This window comes from Herpailurus yagouaroundi, unplaced genomic scaffold, assembly GCF_014898765.1.
Source record: "Herpailurus yagouaroundi ecotype Mexico unplaced genomic scaffold, PumYag 28, whole genome shotgun sequence".
Taxonomy (NCBI): domain Eukaryota; kingdom Metazoa; phylum Chordata; class Mammalia; order Carnivora; family Felidae; genus Herpailurus; species Herpailurus yagouaroundi.
This window is the reverse complement of record NW_024412376.1, coordinates 100,259,305-100,286,783: the sequence shown is the minus strand read 5'-3', so window position 1 is coordinate 100,286,783 and position 27,479 is coordinate 100,259,305. Positions and strand designations below refer to the sequence as shown.

Sequence of the window (27,479 nt, the reverse complement as noted above, 5' to 3'; positions counted from 1 at the left end):
GGAGAGAAGCATGGGGGAAAAGACGTACACTCTAGGACTGTTTTCATGCTCTTGCCACCTGCTTCTTCCAATAAACTACCAAATCACAACCTTGATTTCACAAGCAGTTGCAACTCCCATTTTACTATCCCATCATCTCATACTTTGCCCCGCCAAATATGCTACAAATACACATAAATTATCCAGCAAAAGAACTTCTAAAACATAGGTAACTAAGGTGAAAGCAATGAACTTCTGGAACAAGTCAATTTCTAGAATAGAAGTAGGGTGAAAGACAACACTAGAAAGTAAGCACCCCTTGTTTCAAAGATACTAACCTGAAGGGACAAAGGACTGCTTCCATCTTGAGCTTTAGTCCAACATGCAACTAGTTTCTCTACATTCCCTGCACAGATATAGCAGAGACATGCCTGAGTCTGCAGGAGGATATCACCTTCACTTTCAAGCCTGGTTCCCAAAAGATCTACCGATCAAGAGGAAAACAAAATAAGACTATACTCAAGGCAATATGAACATGAAGTCGTAAGTAAGCCAATAATATTTTCAGAAGTATGAATTAAACTTCACAACCAATGAGTAGCAGATAGAAACAAAATCAGTTATGTAAATGCTCAGTAAGTATTTATTTATTAAATGAATGGAAGTGCGTGACAAATTGTATGTAAGGAATGACTTCTCAAGATTCTATATACCTAGTTGCAGAATGAATTTCCCTGAATTACATTAAAAAATAATAAATGGAAAGGACATTTGAACAGAAAAATCCTAATGAACATTTAACTCCATTTCAACACGTCAGATATTTGTGTAAATAGATGAAATATGGCACATTTGAAATGAACATCAATGGTAGGTAGGACTACGATAAATCACTTATGATAATAAAGTTAATATCTTATAACTTTCATATTCTCATAATACGTTCAAGGTAGCAAATGGTTGGTTGTTCTGATACTAGCACTCTGAAGCTTCTGTTCTTACAAGTAAGGAGTATCATTCCTTAGCCACCAGTCTAGTCACAGCCTTTAACAGTAATTTATAATTTCCAATCAAATGTTATAATTACTAATTTTATCAAGTTAATATTTATTAAGTGAAAGCTAATTATGTGTAATTTTACATAATATAGACTAACTAAGGCTTAGAAAGTGATTTTTCCGAGGTCATACAACTAGTAAGTGGCAGAGGCAAGATTCTAGGTCCAGTCTGCTGGAAACCAAAACTGTTAAGAAATATTATTAAAAGTAATGACTAGATATGAAGAAGTAATGTTAATAATTCTAAGAAAAGTATCCAAACGGGAACTTCTTTTTCTTATCTATGATTAGCTGGTTTGCAAACATTTCTAATAATATGTTATTAATTTTATAGAAAATATACGATGCCATATACATTATATAAATATAAGGCTCATTTTCTTACCACAAAGGGCTGAAAACTCATCTGGTTTAGCATAAGTCAATACTGCAGCTAAAGCCTCTCTCCAATTTTTAAGGTCACAAGACTCAACAATTTCTTTCCAGTTCTTCATCACCACTGCAGTAATTAGCTTAAGAAAGGAAAATAAAGGAGAATTAAAAATCTCTGGTATATTAGTAAAAATTACCTCTGGCTAATCAATCATATCTTTTAAACCTACTATTCACAGTATTTCATGCAGAATAAAGCAGCAACAAAGTGAAGAATATTCCTGAACCAACAGACATAAAAAAGATGGTTATTATTTTTCCTCAAAAACAAAACAAACAAAAAAAACAAACAAACCCCATCACACAAACATTTTTTGTAATGTAAATATGCTGAGAAGGAGGGGTGCCAGGCTGACTCAGTTGGAGGAGCATGCGATTCTTGATCTTGGCGTAGTGAGTTCAAACCCCATGTTCGGTGTAGAGATTACTTAAAAATAAATAAATAAACTTAAAAAAATATGCTGAGAAGAAAAAGTATAGGGTATTATCAAAACATTAACAGGAAGGCATGACCTGCTCTGATGGATCAGAAAAAATGTTTTGAGTACATGTGAGATATGAAGTCAGAATTAACTTCATCAAGGTCGAGAAAGAGGAAGATGGCAGCAGAGTAGGAAGACCCTAGGCTCACCTCGTCCCACAAATACAATTGGATAACGATCCAATCATCCTAAATACTCCAATTTGATGGAAGAATTAGAATTTAAAAATTAAAATATTTACCTTTAAATTTTTCTATGTTCTAACTTTTCTACAATAAAAACATGAAAAGTACTTTTCATTAAAAAATTATATACATAAAGTACAAAAAATAAAAATAACAACGCCAAACTATCAATAATAACCATTTCTGGTTCAAGGAACTATGAGTGTTTTGTTTTGTTTTGTTTTTTTAACTGTTTTCTGCATATCAATTATCTATTCTAAGAATGTATTGCTTTTATACTCAGAACAGTGTTATAGTTTATTTTTAAAACAACATACCCTGGTAATTTTGCTTTGGGATTTTGCAAAGTATTTTTTCTGGGTTCGAGCCAAGAGTTCTTGTCCTCCTGCTATGGCCAATATAATGGCATCAGCCATGCGGTTATCATGTAAACAAAGGTCAACAGCACTCTCAAAGTTACCCGTCAGCAAAGCCTGAGTAATTAAACCATCAATATCTGCAATAAGGAAATACACCCAAGTTAATAAAAGGTTTTGTTAAAAGAAAAAATCTTATACATATCAACTTTTACATGCACACACAAAGGAGAAAACAATGCTAATTTCTGAATATTACTAGCGGATCAATTTCTATGGAAATATATTGAGATGCATGTAAGTAAAATCAGGTAAAATAACACATTTTCAGATTGCTTAAACTGGAATAATAGAGATCATTACAGTTTTTATTACATTGATGTCAGAACATCTATCTCCAAGAGACTGATTACATATACTAATTTTTTTTTTTTAACTTTTATTTATTTTTGAGACAAAGAGAGACAGAGCATGAACGGAGGCGAGTCAGAGACAGAGGGAGACACAGAATCTGAAACAGGCTCCAGGCTCTCCAGCACAGAGCTCGATGTGGGGCTCGAACTCACGGACCGCGAGATCATGACCTGAGCCTAAGTCAGATGCTTAACCGATGGAGCCACCCAGGTGCCCCCTGATTACATATACTAAATAACTGGGTTCTTCTTTTCAACCCTCTACCACTTGTCACAAAACATTTGTAACTTAAATTTAGGGACTATTTGTTTTCAAATAGGTAAAAATAAAAATGAAATAAGTACTTACCACCACTGATGGAGATGTTAAATGTTCTTCCTGCTGGTGGTAGAAATTCAGATTCTTGTTTTCCTTCTTTGATGCACTAAAAGATGGAAAGGGCAGCAATTTAGCCACAGTGAAACGGTGGAGAAATTTACTGGCAAAACAAAATTTACATATTTACTATATATATATATATATAAAATTCACCTACTGACTAGATGACATGAGCAGTTATTCCAGAAAAGTTCTCAGATCTAAGACTTTCCTAAGTATTAACTCCCATTATACAATCATAAATAAAATCCAAAGTCATCAGGAATAATGTTAAACAAACTATAAGTGTACATATCCATTACTGGTAGCTCAGAAATTATTGAAGAATGTTTGTTTTTACTTCAAATAAGAGGAATTTGAAACAAGCAAAATACATGTGTTTTTAATTTTACCATATTTAGACTGTTAAAACAACTCTGCTTCTACACATCTAAAATTTTCTATGTCTAAAAACTTCTGTCCATTAGGTTTAGTTATAAGGTATTTTTGTTTTAATTGAATCAGTTATGAAAGAAAAACCACTTGGTGCCCTTATACAAATGCTATATAAAAGACTGTATGAATATACTCAAATTCAATTATAGACTTTGTATTCTCTTAAATTAGCCATACCGGCCATAGCAGGTTGGTCTGGTAAAAAGATACACACAGTTCTGTTATAAATTTCTGAAACTACTTATCAGTATATTTTCTTTCTTTAGAAGAAAAGAAACATAATGAAGGCATATTGCTGGCAAATAGTTTAAATGCTTTCTCTTCTATGCATAAAAAGTCACAAGAAGACAAAAACAAAATATATTAAAGAAATCATAGAGAAAAATTTAAAGAAAAAGATAGCTGTCTTGCAGGAGATAAAATAGCTATCTTCTGTGTGTGTTACCTATACATCTGAATGTAAACACCTAGTATTCAAAGTCAGGGGCATTTTTGGATTGGGGAATTTTAGTGCAGAGCACAGCACAGCATCATCAATGCTTAATTAGTTAATACTATTACAGAAGAATAGCTAAAACCTTAACTCTTTCCCTAATTACAGGGAAGCATTTTAGAACTTTAAAACAAAAACATTTTAGAGCTTAAATTATTCCTATTAATAAATAAATCAGATACTGATCTGATTATATTCACTAACTTACAAAAAAACCCTTTAACTCACAATTTTTCAAATTTGCCTTCTAAGAAAACAATAAAATCTATTTATTGACTTCTGAAATGTAAATAATGGTGAAAAAAGCAGCTGATTACATATTGAGTATTTTCAATGTGTAAACTACTATGTCTGATAAACAAATAGCATCATCAAGGTAAAGGAGATGATCCTATCTCCTTAAACTTTTTTTGAATACTCCGAAAGTACACTATTGTTGTATCGTTGGTGACTATCGTTTTGTTATGTGCATATTATTCTGATCTATTCATTCATAAGTGTATTTCCAAATGGCCTTCTATTTGATAATACATAGTTAGTCTAGTTGTACATAAATGAAAGTACATTTCTTCAAGGTATCCTACAATTCTGTATAGGTATTCCCAAAATTGGTTCAAAGTTTTACTAAGATTTTACACATATTCTTTATTTTCAGATTAAATAAATGTCCACATTTACTTCTAAGGAAAGTTGTTTTTTTTAACAATTTTCTTGTAAAAGTCTAAATTTACTGATGAATTACTCTTATAACTTAGCAAAGGATTGTAAGAGACATTCCAGTCAAGGTATCTCTATACCACAAAGAACAATGAAAAAGTCAAAGATGAGATGAGAAACAAGAACGTGTTGATTAATTAATTGTCCAAGATGAAATATAATTAGAAAGCAAGAAAAGTACAGAATTATTTAGTAGTGGTTAAAAAAAAACCCCAGAAAAACGAAAGGAAAAAAATTAATGATACAACTCTGTGTTCAAGGACTCTTTTTAACTGGTTATAAAAATTGTCAACTACAACTCATGACATGTTTATCATGTCAATCAAAAAATCATGACAGTTCAAATTAGTGAAAATTTCTATACCTGGATTCAAAGTTCAAGACTAATCTAGAAGCCTTTGTTTCTCACTGATCGTAGGTCCTAAATATTAATGTGTCAAGAAAAAACATAAACTTTACATGCAATGCATTGTGGATTTCTGAGCAACATCTCTTTTCATTGTGACATGCTGATATCCATCTGACCGAATTAAGTCAATCTCATGTCAACTGTTAATTTTAAGACATATAATCCAGAAGCTAGGTCAGAGGACTAAAGATTTCACTGATGACAGTTCTGTCAAACTAGTAAATAGACTCCTACCCCAAAAATCTCTAAGAAAACAGTATCTCCCAATTTCATTCTAGCACAAGTAGTCAAGCAAATTTTCCATATTTCAATGTGAGATAAACAAATATAACATACTTTACCAATGTAATTAAAAAGGAAAAAAATAAGTACCTCTCCCAAGAGCTGCTCTTCAGCAGCAGGGCTCTCCTCCCCATCACTCTGTGCTACTTGGTCAGAATCTTTAAGAGCCTTTGGTACACAAAACAATTACAGAGGAAGTTGAAGGACATAGCATTAAAAGAATATTAGTGAACAAGGAAGACAAAAGACCAAACCAACAAAATTCAGAGCTAGTTTAATCATAAGAAGCAACACTAAGTAAATTTATTTAAGAAACACTAATAGAGGAGAAGCAAAGAGCCATGACTGCTAAGACTTTCCTTTCTCCCTCTACCCCACGCCCCATCAAATGTCCCTTGGGAACAGAGATCTTAACCTTAAGTATCTGAGCAGCCACTGATATTGTTTGCCCTCTTTCGCAAAATTCAAATATTGTCAAGAGAAAGGAATGCTCTACTAGCTAAACTTATACTATTTTAAAATGATAGTTATTCACATTAAAATATCTACAATCAGCATGTATTTTTACACTGTAAAGCAATAAAAAAGACACATGTCTTAAATTACATTTCCTTCTTTGTTATGACCTAAACCAAATTTTTGGAAGGTAGCTATTTTTAAAGGCCTTCTTACCACATCGGGTTCATCCACTTTGTTCAAGGCCAAAGCAATCTGAAATAAAAACAACAACTCACCTACTACATGGAATTCTATTTCAATGCATATAACAAATACTCACCTCTTTCTCCATTTTCATTGGCAAAATCCACAAAAATTCAGATCAAGGATGATGTGTTTAAAAGAATAAAATCTGCTATTCGATGACAAACCTAACCTCAAAACAAGCATGTTTTCTTTTACTTTGTTTTAAATAACTATAATTAATTAAAAAAAATTTCTTCAGGCACTCACTATGGAAAGAACTGCTATTACAAGTATTTTGACAAACAGGTTCTATTTCTTCATTTTTGCTATCGGGCATTCAGCAAAACTTCTTTTTTTTTTAATGTTTATTTATTTTTGACAGAGAGAGACAGAGAGACAGAGCATGAGCGGGGGAGGGGCAGAGAGAGAGGGAGACACAGAATCTGAAGCAGGCTCCAGGCTCTGAGCTGTCAGCACACAGCCCCACGTGGGGCTCGAACCCATAGACCGTGAGATCATGACCTGAGCCAAGTCGGACACTCAACCGACTAAGCCACCCAGACGTCCCCAAAACTTTCATATTAATCTCTTACAAACCTACAAGTTATAGCACCAAGAAGTTCAGACTAATAATAAAATTAAATATAAAAAATATCTAAAGGATTGAGCAAAGACACACAGCCAATAAGCGGCAGAGCTGTGATGTGACATCGAAGGGTCACGAATCTTCATGGTGCTGAGCACTGCTCAGAGTGCGTAGTATCTAAGCTGTACCATATATGCAACAACTCTGCAATGCTATAGAGAACTTTAGACACTCTGAAAGAACAACAAAGGGCTAATACAAATTACACAAAGAATCTAAAATATTTCCTTCAAGGTTTTCAAAGTCAGAGTGTTTTTCATGCTGTTCATGTCAATATTGTGGGATGAATAATAATTAAGCCCCTCTTTGAGAAGAAGACTGAAAAACTGGAATAGGACTTTCTTTTTATTTATTTTATTTTCATTTATTTTTTTAATGTTTTATTTTTAAGAGAGAGAGAGGGAGGGAGGGAGGGAGAGAGAGAGAGAGAGGGAGAGAGAGGATCCAAAGCAGCTTTGCACTGTCAGCACAGGGCCCGATGCGGGGCTCAAACTCATGAACTCACGAGATCATGACCTGAGCTGAAGTCAGACATTTAATTGACTGAGCCAGCCAGGTGCCCCAGGACTTTCTCTTTTTAAAAGGGAATCTTTTTATTAAGCAATTATTATTAAGCTGAATATTAAGCCAATCAATCAGACTTTTGTTTATTCAGGTTCAGTACAATAAATTGTCCTTGTTCCAAAATATTTACTACTTACTTGTCAGCTGGACCAACTCAATACAGAGTTTGGGAACATGGGCTAAGGCATAAACAGTGAGGGTAGAAAATTGTGGTAACTTCAAACAGTACTCTATTCTTTATTACTTAAGCTGTAGTGAACATGGGGTGATCTCTAACAGTTTCCCCTTTTTCTCTTCCTCCAAGGCCACTGGTTACATACCCTCTTAAAATCTACGTGTTACTTCCAGTGTTTGAAGTTCAGAGCCTCTTATCTTCCAAGGCCCAATTCTACCCGATATAACACAGCTGATTAAATCAAGTTTGAATTATAGATGGTTCTGGCAGCTTTTAAATCCAGGTACAAGGTAAAGTTACACATTTAATAATATGTATTTAGAACTTTGGCAACCAAACACAAATTCGTATTAAATATATATTGAATGATTTGAGGTTATCTGTGTAGAAGTTTATAAAACAGAACACCTATGCTACATAAATATTTACTTTTATAAGCACAGCCTTTTAACCTTTCCCAGAAATTTACCTTCTTTCCTAGGTCTTCTTTTCTGTATCCTAGAAGTTCCAGGTATTTTCCCCGAGCATCATCCTCAAAGTTTACCTTTAAAAAGACATAGTCTTGAAATAAAGACCTGCATTTAAATTTTCAATTAACTGATCAAATTCCAAGTAGAATTATTAAAAATCATCAAAAATAAAGTCTACTGTATCAAGGAAAGTTTTCTATATCTACTATATAGAAGACTCACTGAAAGAATCTCCAAAATATTTTTTAAATATCAAGTATACCAGTAATTAATTATCCTTGTTGAATAAAGCTTACTTTTATTTTTTAAGTAAACCCTATGCCTATTGTGGGGCTTGAACTCATGACCCCAAGATCAAGAGTCAAATGCTCTGCTGACAGAACCAGCCAGGCACTCCAAAGTTTAAACTATAATTTTTGTTAAGTACAAACTAAGTCACGTCCAATGGTTATATGCATGCAGAACCCAACACTATGGGGAACACTCAATGTCCTAAAACTCTCTCCCCAAATTCATAATTACAAGATATGAAATTCTATAATTTTAGAAGTTGACCTTGTTATATTCAAGATCTCTTTGGAAAATTCGGTATTAAGAAACAGACATTCCACTGGAGGCAAAATGACCAACCAAAAAACTCTATTTTCTATTGTCTTAAATGCAATGCAGTAAAAGGAATGAGAAATGCCTCCAACCTCTCTCCCCTGTAGCTTTTCCCTCTTTTCCCATTTTCCTTAACTGGATCTACTATAGAAATTATTCTATGTTTCTATTATACCTAACTCTATGTTATTAATTTTAAAATAGATCTGCTGAACGTTATGTCTCTCTCACTTAAATATAACTATTATGTCATTTTTTACTTATTAAAAGAAGTACTTCATATTATTAGGCTTTTCAAAGCAGAGAAGGAAGAACTCCTGACATAAAAATATGGTTGTGTGCTCTTCATGTTTCTTTCATTTCATCAAGAAGCTCCTGAAATCACAATCTTGTAATAATTTCTTTATTAAGACATATTTCAAATATAATGGGAATAGTAAAATTTGCAGATAATGAAATGGTTTTAATGACAACTTTACCTTCAAAAAGGACCATACGTTTTTTTCAAACTCAGTCTGAGAAGCATCAATTTTTTTCTGACAATAACTGACAAATCCTTGTGACTGCACAACCTGCTGAAGTTGGTCCGATCGGCTGAGGAATTCCTTTTCTGTTACAACCTGACTAATGAACACAGGGCGTGGCTGCTGCTGCTGCTCAGCTCCCTGCTGAGACTGCATTCTGACATTCTCAAAGGTAACCAGTTTGCCTCCAAACTAGAAAAGAACAAATGAACAAAGTCACTCTCAACCACAAGGATAAGGCCAAAACTTGCACTTACTGTAAAACCTGCTAACGGAAAGAACTATGGTCTTAAAATCTATCACTCTGGATAAAGTTAGCTGATACAGTATCCCATACTCCACTGTCTGACCTTGATCTTCAATTACTATTCTTATTACCTACTACCTTCTAGATAAAATGTACTATTTACTGTGCCCCTAATTTCTCACCTACTTGTTTACACCAACTTCTACATACTCAATGTTCCTTCTCTTCAAGGCCTGGGCAAATGTCACCTCTCCCACCTCAGATGTCCTCAATATATCATAGATCTTTTTTTTTTCTTCTTCCAAAAATGTGGAAGCTTCACGAATCTGTGTGTCATCCTTGCACAGGGGCCATGCTAATCTTCTCTGCATCGCTCCAATTTTATCATATGTGCTGCCCAAGCGAGCACTATAGACCTCTTTTGACTCAACTATTAGCTATATGTATTTGCCTCACCTTCTGTCCTAGGCTCTAAGTTTTAAAAGGTGGCAGAATATGCCCCTCCAAAATATCCCATTTGGCATAAGGATTATTTGGAGCTAAAGACTACCTGAAAGACAGCAGGAAAGAAAGGCACCCTGACCTGCCTTTTTTTTTTTTTTTAATATTTATTTATTTTGAGAGAGAGAGAGAGAGAAAAAGAGAATGAGCTGGGGAGGGACAGAGAGAGAGAAAGAGAGAGAGAGACAAAGACAGAGACAGAGACAGAGATGGAGGGAGGGGGGAGAGAGAGAGGGACAGAGACAGGGAGAGGGAGAGGGAGAGGGAGAGAGAGAGAGAGAGAGAGAGAGAGAGAGAGAGGATCCCAAGCAGATTCTACACTGTCAGCGTGGACCCTGACTCGGGGGTTGGAACTCACAAACCACAAGATCATGACTTGAGCTGATATCAAGAGTTGGACGCTTAACTGGCTGAGCCATCCAGGTGCCTCTGACTTCCTCTTTTCTTCCTAAAAGCAGGAGATGAAACTCCCATGTAAGAGTTGCCCTGTCTATTCCAGGGGGAAAGAAACATTCTTATCACCAGAGGTGGGAGTCAGGCTGAGAGAAATATATACAAAGAGACTTGTTAAATGATAATTATCTCCCTTTAGTCTCTTTAAATATTTTAGGTACAACTGCCATTTTTTGTTCAACCTAGTATATAAGCACTTAGGTTTTGCCATTTGTTTGCATCTTCATTTCCCAACGAGGGCCCAGGTATACATAAAAATTTGTATGCTTTTCTCCTGTTAATTTGTCTTGTCAATTTAATTCTCAGGCCCAGGTGAAAATCCTAGGAGGGTAGATGCAAAGTTCTGCCTCTCCTATACTTCCAAGGAAGGTTCTGTGGTTCTGTATCTACTGAGTCTTGTATCTCCTACAGTACCTACAATACCTTGTATATAGCAAATATACAGTTAATATCTGATTTATTTATACAAATAAATATAGGCAAGGAAGGAAGCACAGAACCAAACTTCATCCTTCATACTCAGTAATTTTTTTTTTATTTTTTTTTTTTTCAACGTTTATTTTATTATTTTTGGGACAGAGAGAGACAGAGCATGAATGGGGGAGGGGCAGAGAGAGAGGGAGACACAGAATCGGAAACAGGCTCCAGGCTCCGAGCCATCCGCCCAGAGCCCGACGCGGGGCTCGAACTCCCGGACCGCGAGATCGTGACCTGGCTGAAGTCGGACGCTTAACCGACTGCGCCACCCAGGCGCCCCATACTCAGTAATTTTTGTATAAGGATTATGGTTTTCACATAAACTTATTTTTTTTAATTTTTTTTTTAACGTTTATTTATTTTTTTGGGACAGAGAGAGACAGAGCATGAATGGGCGAGGGGCAGAGAGAGAGGGAGACACAGAATCAGAAACAGGCTCCAGGCTCTGAGCCATCAGCCCAGAGCCCGACGCGGGGCTCGAACTCACGGACCGCGAGATCGTGACCTGGCTGAAGTCGGACGCTTAACCGACTGCGCCACCCAGGCGCCCCTAAGCTTATCTTTTTAAATGTTTACTATGTTCAAAGTTTTTGTTATGTCATGCACTCTAGGAAATACCAAGAAAACATAAACCACTATCTTTATGGAATTTAACATGAAAATACAACTGTAACAATAGGCACTTGTAGGTTCTAAATGTGGTGCAGGTAATACCACACAGGATATGGAACTTTACAGAAAGGCAAAACTGCTAGGTTTCCCCAAATTTTAGGGGAGTTGATGAAACTGCACCCTCCAAAACCAAGACCTAAACTGGGTTTCACAAGAGGATTTACCCATTTACTTGGTTCTATGTAATAATATAATGTCACTTAATTGCAATAATGGTAAGTGCTGCCGGGGCGCCTGGGTGGCGCAGTCGGTTAAGCGTCCGGCTTCAGCCAGGTCACGATCTCGCGGTCCGTGAGTTCGAGCCCCGCGTCAGGCTCTGGGCTGATGGCTTGGAGCCTGGAGCCTGTTTCCGATTCTGTGTCTCCCTCTCTCTCTGTCCCTCCCCCGTTCATGCTCTGTCTCTCTCTGTCCCAAAAATAAATAAAAAAACGTTGAAAAAAAAAATTAAAAAAAAAAAATAATGGTAAGTGCTGCCTGTTAGTCATCATTTTTTCAAATCAACCAAAACAAATATGGATATTGAACACAATAAAAATATTTTTAAAGTCTTAACAATATAAAAATACTGTAATTTACCAAAATTGGTAGAAATAAGAAATTGGAAAAATTGGAAGGAAGTGTAAATGTACGAATTTAATACTGCACAGAAGAGTTTTAATTAATACCATATGAAGTTGATATATCAAGACATGGACATTTAGGTATATTATTTACACTTATAAAGATAATCACAAAAATAACCCTAACTTCTAAAACTTCAATGGCAACCTAAAGATATTTGAGGGGGACACTGAATTCTACCCCTCATGTCCACAGAGAGGGCATTTTTCTTGCATTCTGTAAGAGGAACTAGCAGAAGAAGAACACTTCCAGCCTCTTCTGTCCTTCGCACTCTCCTGGGAGAGAACTGACTGATGTTCTTCAGGAAAGAAATGCAACATGCTCACATCAGCTCTTCAGGGCTTCTTTTTGTACCTTTCTTCATAAAGCAATAGTGCATATAGATAAGCTGCCAGCATCTTTAAAGAAAGCCCTCCAGTACTTGGACTTGCCTGTAACTAGGTTAGTAAGGCTGCCTAATGCACGGGTGAAGCTAAAAAAAAAAAAAGTCATCAAATCAGAAACTGAAAATATAGAAGCAAACAAAACAGCCCAGCTCTCACAGTCTATGTTCTAGTTTGTTAAAAGGTACATTATGGTTGAACACATCTAAACTATAGCCTCCAATCGAGCTTATGGCAGCACTAAAGCTGATATTTTGATTCTCCATCTCTCTTATTTGGTTTTAAACTCATATGGGGAAGAAAAGAGTGTTATTTATTGTCTTTATAATACTCCAATACTAGTAAGTAGAGGAGGGTGAATGGGGAGGAGGAAGACGTTCACTTCTCATTCCAAAGATAAATATATAGTGAACGCTTTCTATTTGTCAGGCACCATTCTAGGCACTAAAAACATACCTGGGAACTAGACAGTCTGTCCTCAAGAAGCTTATATTTGGGGGATCTTTTCTGAACAGGTGGTTTTCTTTTAAACCTTGTACATATACAATTTTAAAATAATAAATTATCAATTACTTAGGGAAGGAAGGAACTAACTAGATGAATGGTTGGGATTCAGTAAAGAAAGTGGAAAGTCATAAAGGAAAAAATTCAAAGGCAGGAGTACAGATGGTAGAGAAAACTAAACAGGAATGATGACACTAATTAAATCCAAAGAATGGATTTATGAGTGACATAATCAAAGGTCTATTTTAGGAAGATTAATCTAGAGTATGTAGTATAGATTGGAGGGGGAATAGATAAGCAATAGACATGCAATCATATAACAGCTCAGTGTGAAAAGATGAAAAATTAGGCAGAGTAACCACAATGTAAAAAGAAGAATTAAATCCAAGAGATTTATCAAGAGAGCAATATCTGGACCTAAGGAATGAATACAAGAGGTCAAAGGAAAAGTTCCAAGCCTGATTAATAGAAGAATGATATCAAGAACTCAGTAGTAGCTGCAGAGATAATTCATTCAGTCTTGGTAAAAGTGAATATACAGAATTCTATGTTGTGTACAAATTCTGTTACAATGATGGGAAGTTGAATAATATGTTTATTTTTTTAAGTAATCTCTACCTGCAGTGTGGGACTTGAACTCATGACCCCAAGATCAAGAGTCTCATATTCTACCGACTGAGCCAGCCAGCCACCTCAAATAATGTAAGTTTACTATCTTAGTTTTAGGCATTATCACCAACAGACTCACTCTCATCATTATGCACAGGAGGCATCACATTAGGTTGACAGTAGAATAGCTAAAATCTTTATATCTGTAAGATTAGACAAGTTCTTTAATTTCTCTGTGCTTCTCTTTATCTACAAAACAGAGGTAATAGTAATAGCTATTTTATAAGCAGTTCTGAGAATTAAATGTTACTATATGCAAAATGCTTAGAACAATGTCTGGCACACAGTACATAAATATACTTTAGCTATTAAAAAAATACACTTCAGCTATTAATATTACTACTAATGAAATTTTATTTTACCTGTAGGTTGTATGAAGAAAGTAACCCAACACTGGACAAATGGTCTGTTCTATACAAGACTTAAAAGCAGTAGTGAAATAAGAATATTTAGGAAAGGACTTTATTTCTTCTTTCTGATCTACCAGAGTTTTCTAAGCTGAAGTTTTTCTAAGCTGAAGTCATTAATTTGACAATGATATAGATGTAATACCAAAAGCACAGGCAACAAAAGCAAAAATAGACAAATGAGGCTTCTGTTCAGAAAGTAAACAATCAACAGTAAAAAAAGCTACCTACAGAATGGGAGAAAATATTTACAAATCATTTATCTGTTAACATTCAGAGTTAACATTTAGAATCCATAAAGAACTCCTATAACTCAGTGACAAAAAAAACCCAAAAACAACCTGATTAAAAAATGAGCAAAGGACTTGAACAGACATTTCTCAAAAGATGACATAGACGGCCAACAGATACATGAAAAGATGCTCCACATCACTAATCATTAGGAAGATGCAAATCAAACCACAATGAGATTATCATCTCCCACCCATTGACTATTATCTAAAAAAATTAAAAAACAGCATGTTAGTGAGGATGTGGAAAAATCAGAACCCATGTGCACTGTTGATGGGAATGTAAAATGGTACAGCCACTATGGGAAACAGTAGGGAGGCTCGTTAAAAAATTAAAAATAGAATTACCATAAGATCCAGCAATCCTACTTCTGGGTATATATCCAAAAGAATTGAAAATAGGATCTCAAAGACATATTTGCACACGAATGTTCATTGCAGCATTATTCATAATAGCAAGAGGTGGAAGCAAACTAAATGTCCACAGATAAATTAATGGATAAAGAAAATGTGGACTATTTCTCAGCCTTTTAAAAGTAGGAAATCTTGTCAGACACTGCAACACCTTGAGGACCTTATGCTATGTGAAACAAATCAATCACAAAAAGACAAATATTGCATGATTCCATTTATATGAGGTATTGATAGTTGTCAAACTCAGAGAAACAGAAAGTAAAATTTGATTACCAGGGGCTAGGGAAGGGGAAAACGAGCAGTTGCTGTTCAATAGTAAAAGAGTTTAAGTTTTACAAGATAAAAAAGTTCTGATGATCTGTTGTACAACAAACGTATTTAGTTAACACGCTGTAATTTACACTTAAACATGATTACGATGGTAAATTTCGTTACATATTTTTACCATAAAAAAAAGAAAAGAAATTGGCAATTAAAAAAAAGGTGCAAGGAATAAAGAGAAGGAAGGAGGACACACAGATACACTTTCCTCCAAATTAAAAAAAAAAAGAAAAAGAAGAAGAGAAAATTATAAAGGAAGGAGAGAGAGAGAAGGAAGGCAAGTTTAATAAGGGGATGGACAGTGTGACGGTTGTACTACGATGTAAATGTACTTAATGCCATTGAACTGTACGTTTCTAAATGGCTAACATGGTAAATTTTATGTTATGTATATTTTACCACAATTTAAAGTAAAAAACAAAGTAGGTCCTATTTTTCCTGAGAAACCATTTTGAATAATGAAAAATCTACAGACATATTTCACACTCAATCTTCTTCCATCTGAGTGATCCTATAAGAACCCTTTACTAAAAGAAGTCCTTTGTGCTTATGGACCATAAAAACAAATCCACCTACTGAAAAGGAAGCACCAACAGGCCTTCGGATCCACTTGGGTGGCTTCTTCAGAGGCAACACTATACTATGCTGAGCAGTTTGCTGAGGAATTTGTAATGGTGGAAGGGGCTGTCCTGTGCCAAAGGGATCAAGATTCCCAAAAGATGATGAGAGCTAAAAAAAATAATGCAAGTATAATTTATATGAGATTACATTACATGTTTTCAAGTCATACTCGACAAATATTTTTATCACAATTATCCAATTAATCCATAGCATTGATAGTAAAGTCATTTTCAAAATAATACCATGATAAGATGATATTTTTCAATCTTAACGCTTTCTATTACCTTGTCAACTTGTTTCTGCCTTAAGCCATCTGCGCTCCCACCCATGATAGAGTAAACGCTGATTCGCCCATCAAAGGAAGCAGCTGATAAGACAGCAGGATTTCTGGGACACCACTGAATATCAAAGCACCACTGTGTGTTGGTGGGAAGTTCATATAACACCTAAGCAACAACAACAAAAAGTCAGAAAACAGTATAGCCACTTTACAGCCAAAACACCTGTATTAATATGATTAACATGTGCAGCTTAATTAAATAATTCCTTTTAGAAAGAGTCTTGAGCCAGGAAAAAAAATTATAAATACTTGTTTAAAATATTACAAGCCCATTTTGATGATCTATTATGATAAAAATAATAATGCTTATTCAAAGTTTCAATCAAATTTAGAAGAAGTGCGTATTAAAAACTAAGGTTTTCCTGTTTTTATTGAAATGGTAGTAGTGGGTGCATCTGAAAGACCAGAAAAATCTATTATAGTAAGCTTGTTAAACTCAAAGATAATGGTCTTCTGCTCTTTTGCTTGCCAAGATCCAAACAACCATAATTAAACTATTTGAAGACCAAATTTAAAAAATAACCTCAAGGAGGAAGAATTCACTGAGAATTTGGCTTTTACTCAAGCAAAACCATGTATACAGCATTCTTATTACTGCAAAATAGAAACATATTTAGCATAAACAGTTTTCTTTAAAAGGAAACAATATGGAAAAACTATAAAAAATGGTTGATATAAAACATTTACAATGTAATAATTATTGCTAACTCAAAGTTAGTGTGATGCTAATTGATGCTTATAGGAACAAAAGTTTTATGGTTTTAAGAAGTCAAGGGGCGCCTGGGTGTCTAAGTCTTGGTTAAGCGTCCCACTTCGGCTCAGGTCATGATCTCACAGTTCGTGGGTTCCAGCCCCTCATGGGGCTCTGTGCTATCAGCTCGGAGCCTGGAGCCTGCTTCAGATTCTGTGTCTCCCTCTCTCTCTGCCCCTCCCCTGCTCACGCTCTCTGTCTCAAAAATAAATAAACAGTAAAAAATTAAAAAAAAAAAGTCAAATTATCTTAAATTTGACTCAGACATTTTGAATGTTTTACTTTTTTTTTTTTTTAATTTTTTTTTCAACGTTTATTTATTTTTGGGACAGAGAGAGACAGAGCATGAACGGGGGAGGAGCAGAGACAGAGGGAGACACAGAATCGGAAACAGGCTCCAGGCTCTGAGCCATCAGCCCAGAGCCCGACGCGGGGCTCTAACTCACGGACCGCGAGATCGTGACCTGGCTGAAGTCGGATGCTCAACCGACTGCGCCACCCAGGCACCCCTGAATGTTTTACTTTATAAGAAAACAACTAAGTGAAAGGCATTTAGCCGCTCATCTTTTTTTTTTTTAATTTTTTAATGTTTATTTTTTTTATTTTTTATTTTTGAGAGAGAGAGAGAGAGAGAGAGAATGAAAGGAGACACAGAATCCAAAGCAGGCTCCAGGCTCTAAGCTGTCAGGACAGAGACTGACATGGGGCTCGAACCCATGAACCATGAGATCATGACCTGAGCTGACGTCGGACAGTTAACCGCCTGAGCCACCCAGGCACCCCTAGCCTGCTTGTCTTTAAGGCTTAAGGTTGATAAGACTCATAGCTTCAAATGTGAATCACTGGTCTGTTCCTAATTTGCATCTGAATAAAAATCTACTAAAGTTTTTAGTTGCAGCATGTACTAAAAGTTTATTCCTTCAAATTCTAAGCACACACAACTAATCATATGCAAAAATTCATTTTATCAAATCATATAATTAAGAATATTAGAGTAATTTCCATGATTCTGAACTCACTTGGGAAGGCACAGTATAAAATGCAAGATTTTATTATTTGGTCTACAAATCACATGAGGCAAAACTTACTATTTTAATTTTTTTCTCCTATGTCCCCTAACTTTTAAAAATGTTTTTGAGAAAGAAAGAGTGCATGCTTGCTAGCAGGAAAGGGCAGAGAGAGAGGGAGAGAGAAAAATCTCAAGCAGGCTCTGTGCTGCCAGTGCAGAGCCTGACGTGGGCTCAAATTCACAAACTGTGAGATCATGACCTGAGCTGAAGTCAAGAATCAGATGCTTAACTGACTGAGACACCTGGGTGCCCTATGTCCCCTAACTTTAATGTTTCTATATTCTTACAGATATCACTGCCTTTGAAAATTTTAAACCACAAATCAAATAACAAAAGTGCTTGTTTCTATCTTAATATTATAGATTAAAACCTATTGAAGATATTCTTATATTTGCTAGCATTCCATCAGAGTAACTAGCAAAACACTTACAATAATCTATCATAATTATAGAAGGTAAAAGTTGAAAAGCTGTAAGTAATATCTATGGTCTTGATGGGTTAAATAGGTAATGGGGATTAAGGAGTGCACTTTGTGATGAGCACAGGGTGATGTATGAAAGTGTTGAATTACCATATTGTACACTTGAAACTAATATAACACTGTATGTTAGCTAACTGGAGTGAAAATAAAAACTTAAAAAAAAAATCTATGATCTCTTCCCCAATACTGAAAAAGACGGAAGCCATTCATTCAACTAAGAAAAATAATTTTTAATAGTTAAGAGATTTTTTAGCCCATTAACTTAACCCAAAGCAATTAAAAGCAATTAAGTTATATTTATATGACATTTATATTTAATAAGGGGTAAAATTTCCTACATCTAAATTTCTATGGGTAGGACATATGACAAATATTATATTGTGATGTATTATATTCCTGCTGTATAGTTCAGAAGAGAGATTGAAAACATACATCTACTTGGGCTCCTGGGTGGCTCCAATTCTTGACATCGGCTCTGGTTGTGATCTCACAGTTGTGAGTTCAAACCCTGTGTCAGGCTCCATGCTGAGGATGGAGTCTGCTTGGGAATCTCTTTCCCTCTCTCTCTGCCACTCCCTTGTGCACGTTCTCTCTCTCTCAAAATAAATAAACATGAAAAAACAAAAAACAAACAAACCAACAAAAAAACCCATACATTTACTGATTTCCAAAAGTCAGGATCTTCAGAAATGGGAAAGCAGGAAAAAGACCCAAACTTTGAAGACACCGATTTCCAGAGATCACGTTAAATAAATCAAATGAAGTATTTCTGAGTGTAGGTAAACACAGTTTATTGGAAATGGGGAGTGGGAGATGGTTACTAATTTCAAATATACTATTTCAGTGGCTGATTTTCTTAGAAGAAACAGCTGAGCTTAGATAATGTTCCTGATAAAATCTCTGCTAGATTAACATCTCACACATACCTCCATCTCTTGTCTTTAATTATAATAATACACTAAAGAATCCTTATGGAAAATTTCTTATTCATTTAGAGATAAAATTATACTGGCTGTAAGCTGGAGAAACATTTCCTCCCCATACCTCTCCTGTGTTTGGGTTGGAGCAGAGAATCTTAGCATCTTTTCCACAGCTCAGCAACAATTCAGGATCTGCCATGCTCCAAGCAATTGCCAAAATCCCCCTATAAAAAACACGAGGTGAAGAAATTTTTAATCTTGAGAAAACCAAGTCTCCAAATGATTCCTGCTTAGGCTTTGGAGAAACATACTGCTAATAGAAGTGTAATTTAATATAATCTTTCTGGAAAGCAATTTAGGAATGTGTATGTTCTTTGATCACTGAAAAGATATTCAATATCCTCTCATAATCAGGGAAATACAGTATAGGAAAAGAACTCAAATTGTTTAAGACTGGCTTTTGCTTCCAACATTATATTTTTAAAAAGTTAAAACTGGGGTGCCTGGGTGGCTCAGTCGGTTAAGCGTCCGACTTCAGCTCAGGTCATGATCTCGCGGTCCGTGAGTTCGAGCCCCACGTCGGGCTCTGTGCTGACCGCTCAGAGCCTGGAGCCTGTTTCGGATTCTGTGTCTCCCTCTCTCTCTGACCCTCCCCCATTCATGCTCTGTCTCTCTCGGTCTCAAAAATAAATAAACGTTAAAAAAAAAATTAAAAAAAAAAAAAGAGTCCGACTTCGCCTCCAGTCATGATCTCATGGTTCGTGAGTTTGAGCCCCGCATTGGGCTCTGTGCTGACAGCTCAGAGCCTGAAGCCTGCTTCAGATTCTGTCTGCCTGTCTGTCTGTCTCTCTCTCTCTCTGACCCTCCCATGCTCATGCTCTCTCTTTGTCTCTCAAAAGTAAATGTTAAAAAAAATTAAAAAGAAAAAGTTAAAATCTTTGTAAAAATTATAAGGACAGTAAGATGTACAGCCTTATATTCCTCACCCTGACTCACTGATTTGGCCACATTTACTTAATGTGTTTCTTTCCCTCTCTCTCTCTCTCTGTCTCTCTCTCCACATATACACTGACCACTTGAGAGTTAATTGCAGATACTATGACATGTCACCCCTACACTTATCTCTGAGGATATAAACATTCTTCTATGTAGCCATAATACAATTACATACTGAAAATATTTATTATTTATATGTAGCATTTAAAAATATATAGTCTGGGGGCGCCTGGGTGGCTCAGTTGGTTAAGTGTCCGACTTCGGCTCAGGTCATCATCTCACGGTTTGTGGGTTTGAGCCCCGCGTTAGGCTCTGTGCTGACAATTCAGAGTCTGGAGCTTGCTTCAGATTCTGTGTTTCCCTCTCTCTCTGCCTCTCCCCCACTCATGCTCTGTCTACCCTTTCTCTCAAAAATAAACATCAAAAAAAATTTTTTTAAATAAAATATATAGTCTATATTCAAATTTCCACAATTGTATCAATAATATACTTTATAACAGTCCTCCCATTAGAATCTAATCATGCATGTCAAGAATTTCAAGGCATGTCAAGAATGACTCTGAAAAAAATCTGTACATATTTAATATCACATTTTAAAGATCATTTAGGAAGACAAAAATATCACAGAATTATAGAGCTGGAAGGGACCTTAAAGATCCTACAATGTAACTCTTGCATATATTAGAAGGAGAAAATTGAGAAACTAGAGAGTTGATTTGCTCCTAGCACTCAGTATGGTTTTCTGTCTTGTTAAATTATGATCACTCCTAAAACTGGCAGTACAATAAAGTGTTAAGAGCATGGATTCTGGGATCAGAAAGTTTGGGTCGGAAGTAAGCACTTGACTAGTTATGTGACATAGGCCAAATTTACCTTGCTGAGCCTCAATTTCCAATTTGTAAAATGGGTTAATAGGATCTATACCACAGGTTTGTTATGAGAATTAATCAAGCTAACATTCAAAGTGTTTGTACATTTTACATGTTATATAAATGTTAGTTGTCCTCCCACCATAACGTAAGTTCCCCGAGGGCAGAGATTTTTGTCTGTTACATTACTGAATCTCAGTACAGTGCTTGGTACAGAGCACATGTTCAAGAAGTATGTGTTAAATGAATGAATAAAACCTTATCTAACAGAAAAATATTAAGACTTCTCAGAATCATCCTTTCTTTACTAAAAAGCTGATTGAAGCATAACATCTGAATAGGATTACATTTTTACTGCACTCTTCTCCTAAAGCTAAAGTAGAGGTCACAAACTTTAAGACTTCTCCCAGTGGGAGAAAAGGGATTTAAAGTTTTAGTGTATATATCCCTAAATAGGAAAGAAAGCCCCAAAGTACTTAGAAAATATTAGAGCTAGCAAGCTAACTAGCTAGCTAGCTAGTTAGCTTTATTTATTTATTTGTTTGTTTGTTTGTTTGTTTCAGGGCCCCTGGGTGGCTCAGTTGGTTAGGCATCCGACTTCAGCTCAGGTCATGATCTCACAGTCTGTGGGTTCAAGCCCCGCATCAGGCTCTGTGCTGACAGCTCAGAGCCTGGAGCCTGCTTCGGATTCTGTGTCTCCCTCTCTCTCTGCCCCTCCCCCATTCATGCTCTGTCTCTCTCTGTCTCAAAAATAAATAAACGTTAAAAAAAATTTTTTTTTAAAAAGTTAATATTATAAATCTTCTAGGAGAAGCCACAGGAGAAACATTTTGTTTGTGTCACTGAGTTAGATAAAGTGTTTTTTGATAGGTCACAAAAAACACAAATATTTTTTAAACTTATAAATTGGACATAATCAAATTTAAACTTTTGCTTTTTGAAAGACCATGTTTAAGAAAACAAAAAGACTGGGGCGCCTGGGTGGCTCAGTCGGTTCAGTGTCCGACTTCAGCTCAGGTCATGATCTCAAGGTTGACGAGTTTGAGCGCTGCGTAGGGTTCTGTGCTGACAGCTCAGAGCCTGGAGCCTGCTTCGGATTCTGTGTCTTCTTCTCTTGCTCCTCACCCACTCACACGCTGTCTCTCTCTCTCTCAAAAATAAACAAACATTAAAAAAAATTATAAAAAAAAAAAAGACTTAATTTTTAAAAAATGTTTATTTACTTTAGAGAGACAGAGAGAGACACAGTGTGAACTGTCTAGGGGCAGAGAGAGGAAGACACAGAATCCAAAGCAGGCGCCAGGCTCCGAGCTGTCAGCACAGAGCCCAATATGGGGCTTGAACTCAATGAACCATGAGATCATGACCGGAGCCAAAGTCGGACCGACTGAGCCACCCAGGTGCCCTAGAAAATACTATCATTAAAAGAGATTTGTTTCTTGTTTAAAACCATGAAAAAAATATGTATAAACCCCTGGACACCTGAATATCAATGACAGGAAATGTGCCAAATTACCAACTAAATTTAATGCTACCAGAATTCACATAAGTAATTTCTCATATATTTTGATTTTTAAAATTTTTATTAATTTGTAAAGATTTTATTTCTTTAAAGTAATCTCTACGCCCAAGGTGGGGCTCAAACTCCATAACCCCAAGACCAAGGGTTGCACGCTTTACCCCTCACATCTATGTAGAAAATCTGCACATTTATTAAAACTGAAAGCAGAATAACCCAGCTAATTTCTCAATAATGCTTTTAAACTAAAATAAAAACTTAGAAATAAAACAAACTTTTCAATTGTTGCTTGTCACTGAATGTTATGGAAGACTCTTCATAAGCATGATGACCCTAATAAAGATCAAATTGTATAATGTCATGAGTTGTCCCAAAGTGCTGTGATATACTGGAAATTTGATCTATTAATTATTACATGAAATAAGTAGCGGAAAATCCTTTAACACATTTTTGTACTGTTATAATATGAATTTTTGGGAACAGAAAATGAGATGACTACTGCTTCAAATAAAAACCATTTAACTTTTACAGGATAGAGACAAAGGAGATTCCTTAATTTAAAAATAATTATCTGATAATTCAAAGAAGTAAATATGTTTTTACAAATAAACAAATCAAGTTCCTTAGATGAGCAGCATGATACCTGGCATGATTTTCCAAGACACGGAGTGGAGAGGAAGCAAAGCGAAGATCCCACATCTGGACCACTGGTAATCTATCATCCTCAGAGGCAAGGACCATCTGAGTCGCAACATCAGGATGCCACGCCAACCCAGAGCAATGCATCTGCAGATAGTTAAGGCTCACACTGTATCAATCCTATTACTTTATGAAGAGCCAAAATGAGCTTGAGGAATATGCCTTTGTTGAAACAAACAGTAGAAAACATCAGCTCAGGCTTAGTTTATTTAAAAAAAAAAAAAAAAACCCAAACTTAAAACTATTAAATTTTGAACCCTGACAGCTATCTTCACAGCCTGCATTTGGAGATGTCAAGCTATGATGCTTCTTGATTAAATGATTAAATAAAACGATTAAATTTTATTAAACAGTCTTAAAACAGTAGTTTTAAAGTAAAAGGTCGAATGTTTTCAATTCATCTCGCTATTCAATACACATCACCATTCTGGATCAGAATAATTCTGTACCAAAAATGAGTTTACCTGTCAAAATTGTAACTAGGAGGAAAGTTTTATATAAATTTAAATTTAATACTTTCAGAAAAATGAAAACAGATAAAAGATTATAATAACAAAAAAATCCACACCTTTCCTCTATTTTGCCAAAAAAATCAAGACAAAATGTCTAAAGCAACAACTACCATTTAAATTTTCACATAGAATAAGTTAACATTACTATTGAGAATTACCTGGAAGTTTAGGTCCCACTAAATATTCCAGAAGATGACTGAAATGCTTACTGAAATGCTTTATTCAACTGAAACTTGTTTTAAATTCCTAATTCATTGGAAAACAATACCCTGATGAAATATTCTTCTAAATAGTTTTTTGCTGTTATAGTTAAATTATATATATATTCTCGGATTTAGGCAAACTTATTTCTAAAAATGTCAAACTAAATAATGTAATTAAAAACAAACAAAATAAGGCCCTATATTATGTCTAAATTATTTTATAGCACACTGTCACATAGTATTAAGGAATCTGTAAGGTCAAAACTTTAATGTGCTATACAGCTACATCTACTGGGCAAGTAGGAGAATATTAGCTCACTTTAGCAGTACTTAATGAGAGGAGATGAAGCCAGGAGTTTGGCAACTACAAGTTCATAGTCACACAATTACTAGCAGGAAAAATTTGTGTGTTCTAGAGAAAGCTAAAGATAAAATATTACTATAATACTTTGAAACAGCTAATAAAATGAAAACAATCAGTATATCAGGGAAGAAGCTATTTAATTAACAATCTCTCCCTTCATTATTAGTAATATCCAGCATGGTTTATTGGAAACTTTATTATTTTCCCCAAGGAAAAATCTTCTCATTCCAACATGATTGGTCCATGAAAAGACAGGATTTGCTTTATAAAAATCTGATTTGCTGTCAACACGGACAAACAATATAGAAATACCTACAGCAGAAACATAACATGTTTGTTATAAATCAATCATATACTTACCCTGTTACTATGGTCACTGACTTTGATGATAGGTTCATTTTTTCTAAGATCCCATACAGTGGCCCGGCCACTGGGACTGGCTGACGCTAAAATATGCTGGACTTGTCTGTTCCATGCAATGCAGCTGATATCTTCTGGAGGCTAAAAGGAATAAACTACTAAAAACCATTTCCCAATTACGGTCAAATTTAACTATAAAATCTGATCCTTCTTTTTAAAAAGGGATTAATTTAAATCTGACCTATTCATTCCACAAATTTTTTATATTCTTAAGTTCTCAATATATACAATACATCTTAAAGCTCAGATATATGCCACTTCAAGTATATTACCTTGTTTAATATTGTCTCATTCACCAGGCATTTATTAAGCTCCTGCTATAAATCAAGCACTTTTTCTTTACTTTGCAACTGCCACAAGGTAGATAATGAACTACAAAGTAGATGGTGATCAGTATGACAGACAACTAGGGAGAACAAAAGTTACAGCCTAGACCACTAGAAGAATATCTTTATAAATGGTAGATCTTATGCTACCATTACGCTACCTCTAAGATTGCCAAAATGCTGGGGTCCATTATAAGATAAACTTCAAGGAGGCAAGTGGAGGATTGTTCTCTCTTAACTTATTAGAAATACATAGGAAAGGGATGGAGTTGTTTTTTTAAAGATTTAGTTTCCTTTCTAGTCTATGATTTTTATTCTGTGGTTGGATACTGTCAAAATACTACACAATGCAAAATACTATACTATATATAATACTATATCTGAAAAAACTACCAGAGACTTGTCTATTTTATTCACTACTGTATGTCAAGTACATCAAACAATATCTGGTGTTAGGCACTGAATAAATATTTGCTGTTGAGGACTCACTGATACCTTGAAGAAACACATTTACTAATACTGTACTTTACAATACCTAAGGAAAATCAATAACAACACTGATTTTAAACAAATATATTTTGTGTGGAAAAAAATGAAATAAGTGTTGAAGAACTGACTTTGTTTATTTTGATTACATTAAAATCAACACAATACCTGTGTTTTCGCTCCTGGTGTCATTGGAGTTGCAAAATTGTTGAGATCCCAAATGTAGATTTCAGATTCATTAGCACCAGAGGCTACCAGATTAGTCTGCAGTAAGAAATAATTAATAACTAAACAGCATTTAAGAATAATTAAGAGAACTCAGAATTAACTGTTCAGAGATGGAAAGATCTAGGAGTTTTAGGGCACACAACTTTTCTGTTTAATTAAAAAAAGCAGAACTCAAGAATTCCTAAATACTATGCATAATAATCTGAAACTGTGATAGTGTTTTATTTTTGTTTTTAATTAAAAAAAATTTTTTAACGTTTATTTATTTTTGAGAGACAGAGAGATGGAGCACAAGCAGGAAAAGGGTAGAGAGAGAGAGACACAGAATCTGAAGCAGGCTCTAGGGTATGAGCTATCAGCACAGAGCCTGATGTGGGCTTGAACTCACGAACTAAGCTGAAGTCAGATGCCTAACTGACTAAGCCACCGAGGCACTCCATGAAACTGCAATGATGTTTTAGAGACGTGTATTATAAAATTCTACTTCATTCACAAGATAACATGTCTACTGACATGATAAGACATTAACAAAATAATTATATGGATAAATTCTTAAACAATCATGCAACCATATGGGGATTATCATTTCTGCATCCCTAGAAGGGGATCTGATTGTAAAAGGCAAAAACAGACAAAACCAATTATTGCTTTCAGACCAATAACTGAATCCTAAAATAACAGCATCTTAGATCTACAGATACCTCAAAGCCAGCCTCTGGAGCCAGACCAATACAGGGCTACAAAAATCTCTTGTCTTAAATCCTCATGTATTTCTAGTTCATTTACACTCAATCTTATTCTGGGTGGCAGTATTTCTAGGTTATCTCTGTTGCATACCTTAAGGATCAACAATACCCTAAAACTGTGATAGGAAGTACAGAAAGATAATGAGTTTCATATATTGACTTTCATCCCTTATTATTCATTCTTATTATAAATTCTTCCCTGATCGACCATCATGTAACTATGGAAATAGAGGAATTCTATGGTTGTAGTCACCTATAATACAACACACTAACCAATAATCAGCAGTTGTTTCATTAGCAAAAGAACTAGCTATCTAACCTAAAGAGTAGGTACCATAAACTATAGAAATGAAGTGTGGGTTTCTGTATTTCTGTATCCTAAGTACCTATTTATAATACAAGAAAAATAACTATTTTAAACTTTTTATTTGAGAGTGAGCATGAGCTGAGGAGAGGGGCAGAGAGAGGGGGAGAGAGAGAGAGAAAGAAAGAGAGAAAAAGTGAATCTTAAGCAGGCTCCACACGCAGTGTGGAGCCCAACTCAGGGCTCAACCCCACGACCCTGGGATCATGACCTGAGCTGAAATCAAGAATCAGAAGCTCACCCCACTGAGCCACCCCAGTGGCCCCATTTTAAACTTTCTTAAGATAACATTTATGTTTTGGTTGTTATGCTCTATTAT

General features: G+C 35.3%; 1 protein-coding gene and 1 non-coding gene across 22 annotated transcripts in view; both read right to left on the bottom strand.

The window, feature by feature from the left end:
- SEC31A (SEC31 homolog A, COPII component) overlaps positions 1-27,479 on the bottom strand; it is a 73,535-nt gene that overhangs the window by 29,719 nt on the left and 16,337 nt on the right. For 15 of the 21 annotated variants that reach the window (XM_040479798.1, XM_040479838.1, XM_040479677.1 and 12 more), the window contains exons 5-18: positions 25,991-26,086; positions 24,951-25,091; positions 23,456-23,598; positions 19,553-19,652; positions 16,151-16,312; positions 15,822-15,974; positions 9,242-9,478; positions 8,159-8,233; positions 6,293-6,331; positions 5,711-5,788; positions 3,255-3,330; positions 2,454-2,632; positions 1,423-1,549; positions 318-463 (exon numbers count right to left, since the gene is read on the bottom strand). In XM_040479798.1, the coding sequence (XP_040335732.1) occupies positions 318-463; positions 1,423-1,549; positions 2,454-2,632; positions 3,255-3,330; positions 5,711-5,788; positions 6,293-6,331; positions 8,159-8,233; positions 9,242-9,478; positions 15,822-15,974; positions 16,151-16,312; positions 19,553-19,652; positions 23,456-23,598; positions 24,951-25,091; positions 25,991-26,086 (1,752 nt within the window). The remainder of the gene's footprint in view (positions 1-317; positions 464-1,422; positions 1,550-2,453; positions 2,633-3,254; positions 3,331-5,710; positions 5,789-6,292; positions 6,332-8,158; positions 8,234-9,241; positions 9,479-15,821; positions 15,975-16,150; positions 16,313-19,552; positions 19,653-23,455; positions 23,599-24,950; positions 25,092-25,990; positions 26,087-27,479) is intronic. The other 6 variants (XM_040479789.1, XM_040479819.1, XM_040479828.1 and 3 more) reach the window with 3 other exon arrangements.
- Positions 9,836-9,942, bottom strand: LOC121040107 (U6 spliceosomal RNA). The gene has a single exon (XR_005795117.1). It is a non-coding gene; the product is annotated as a U6 spliceosomal RNA (small nuclear RNA).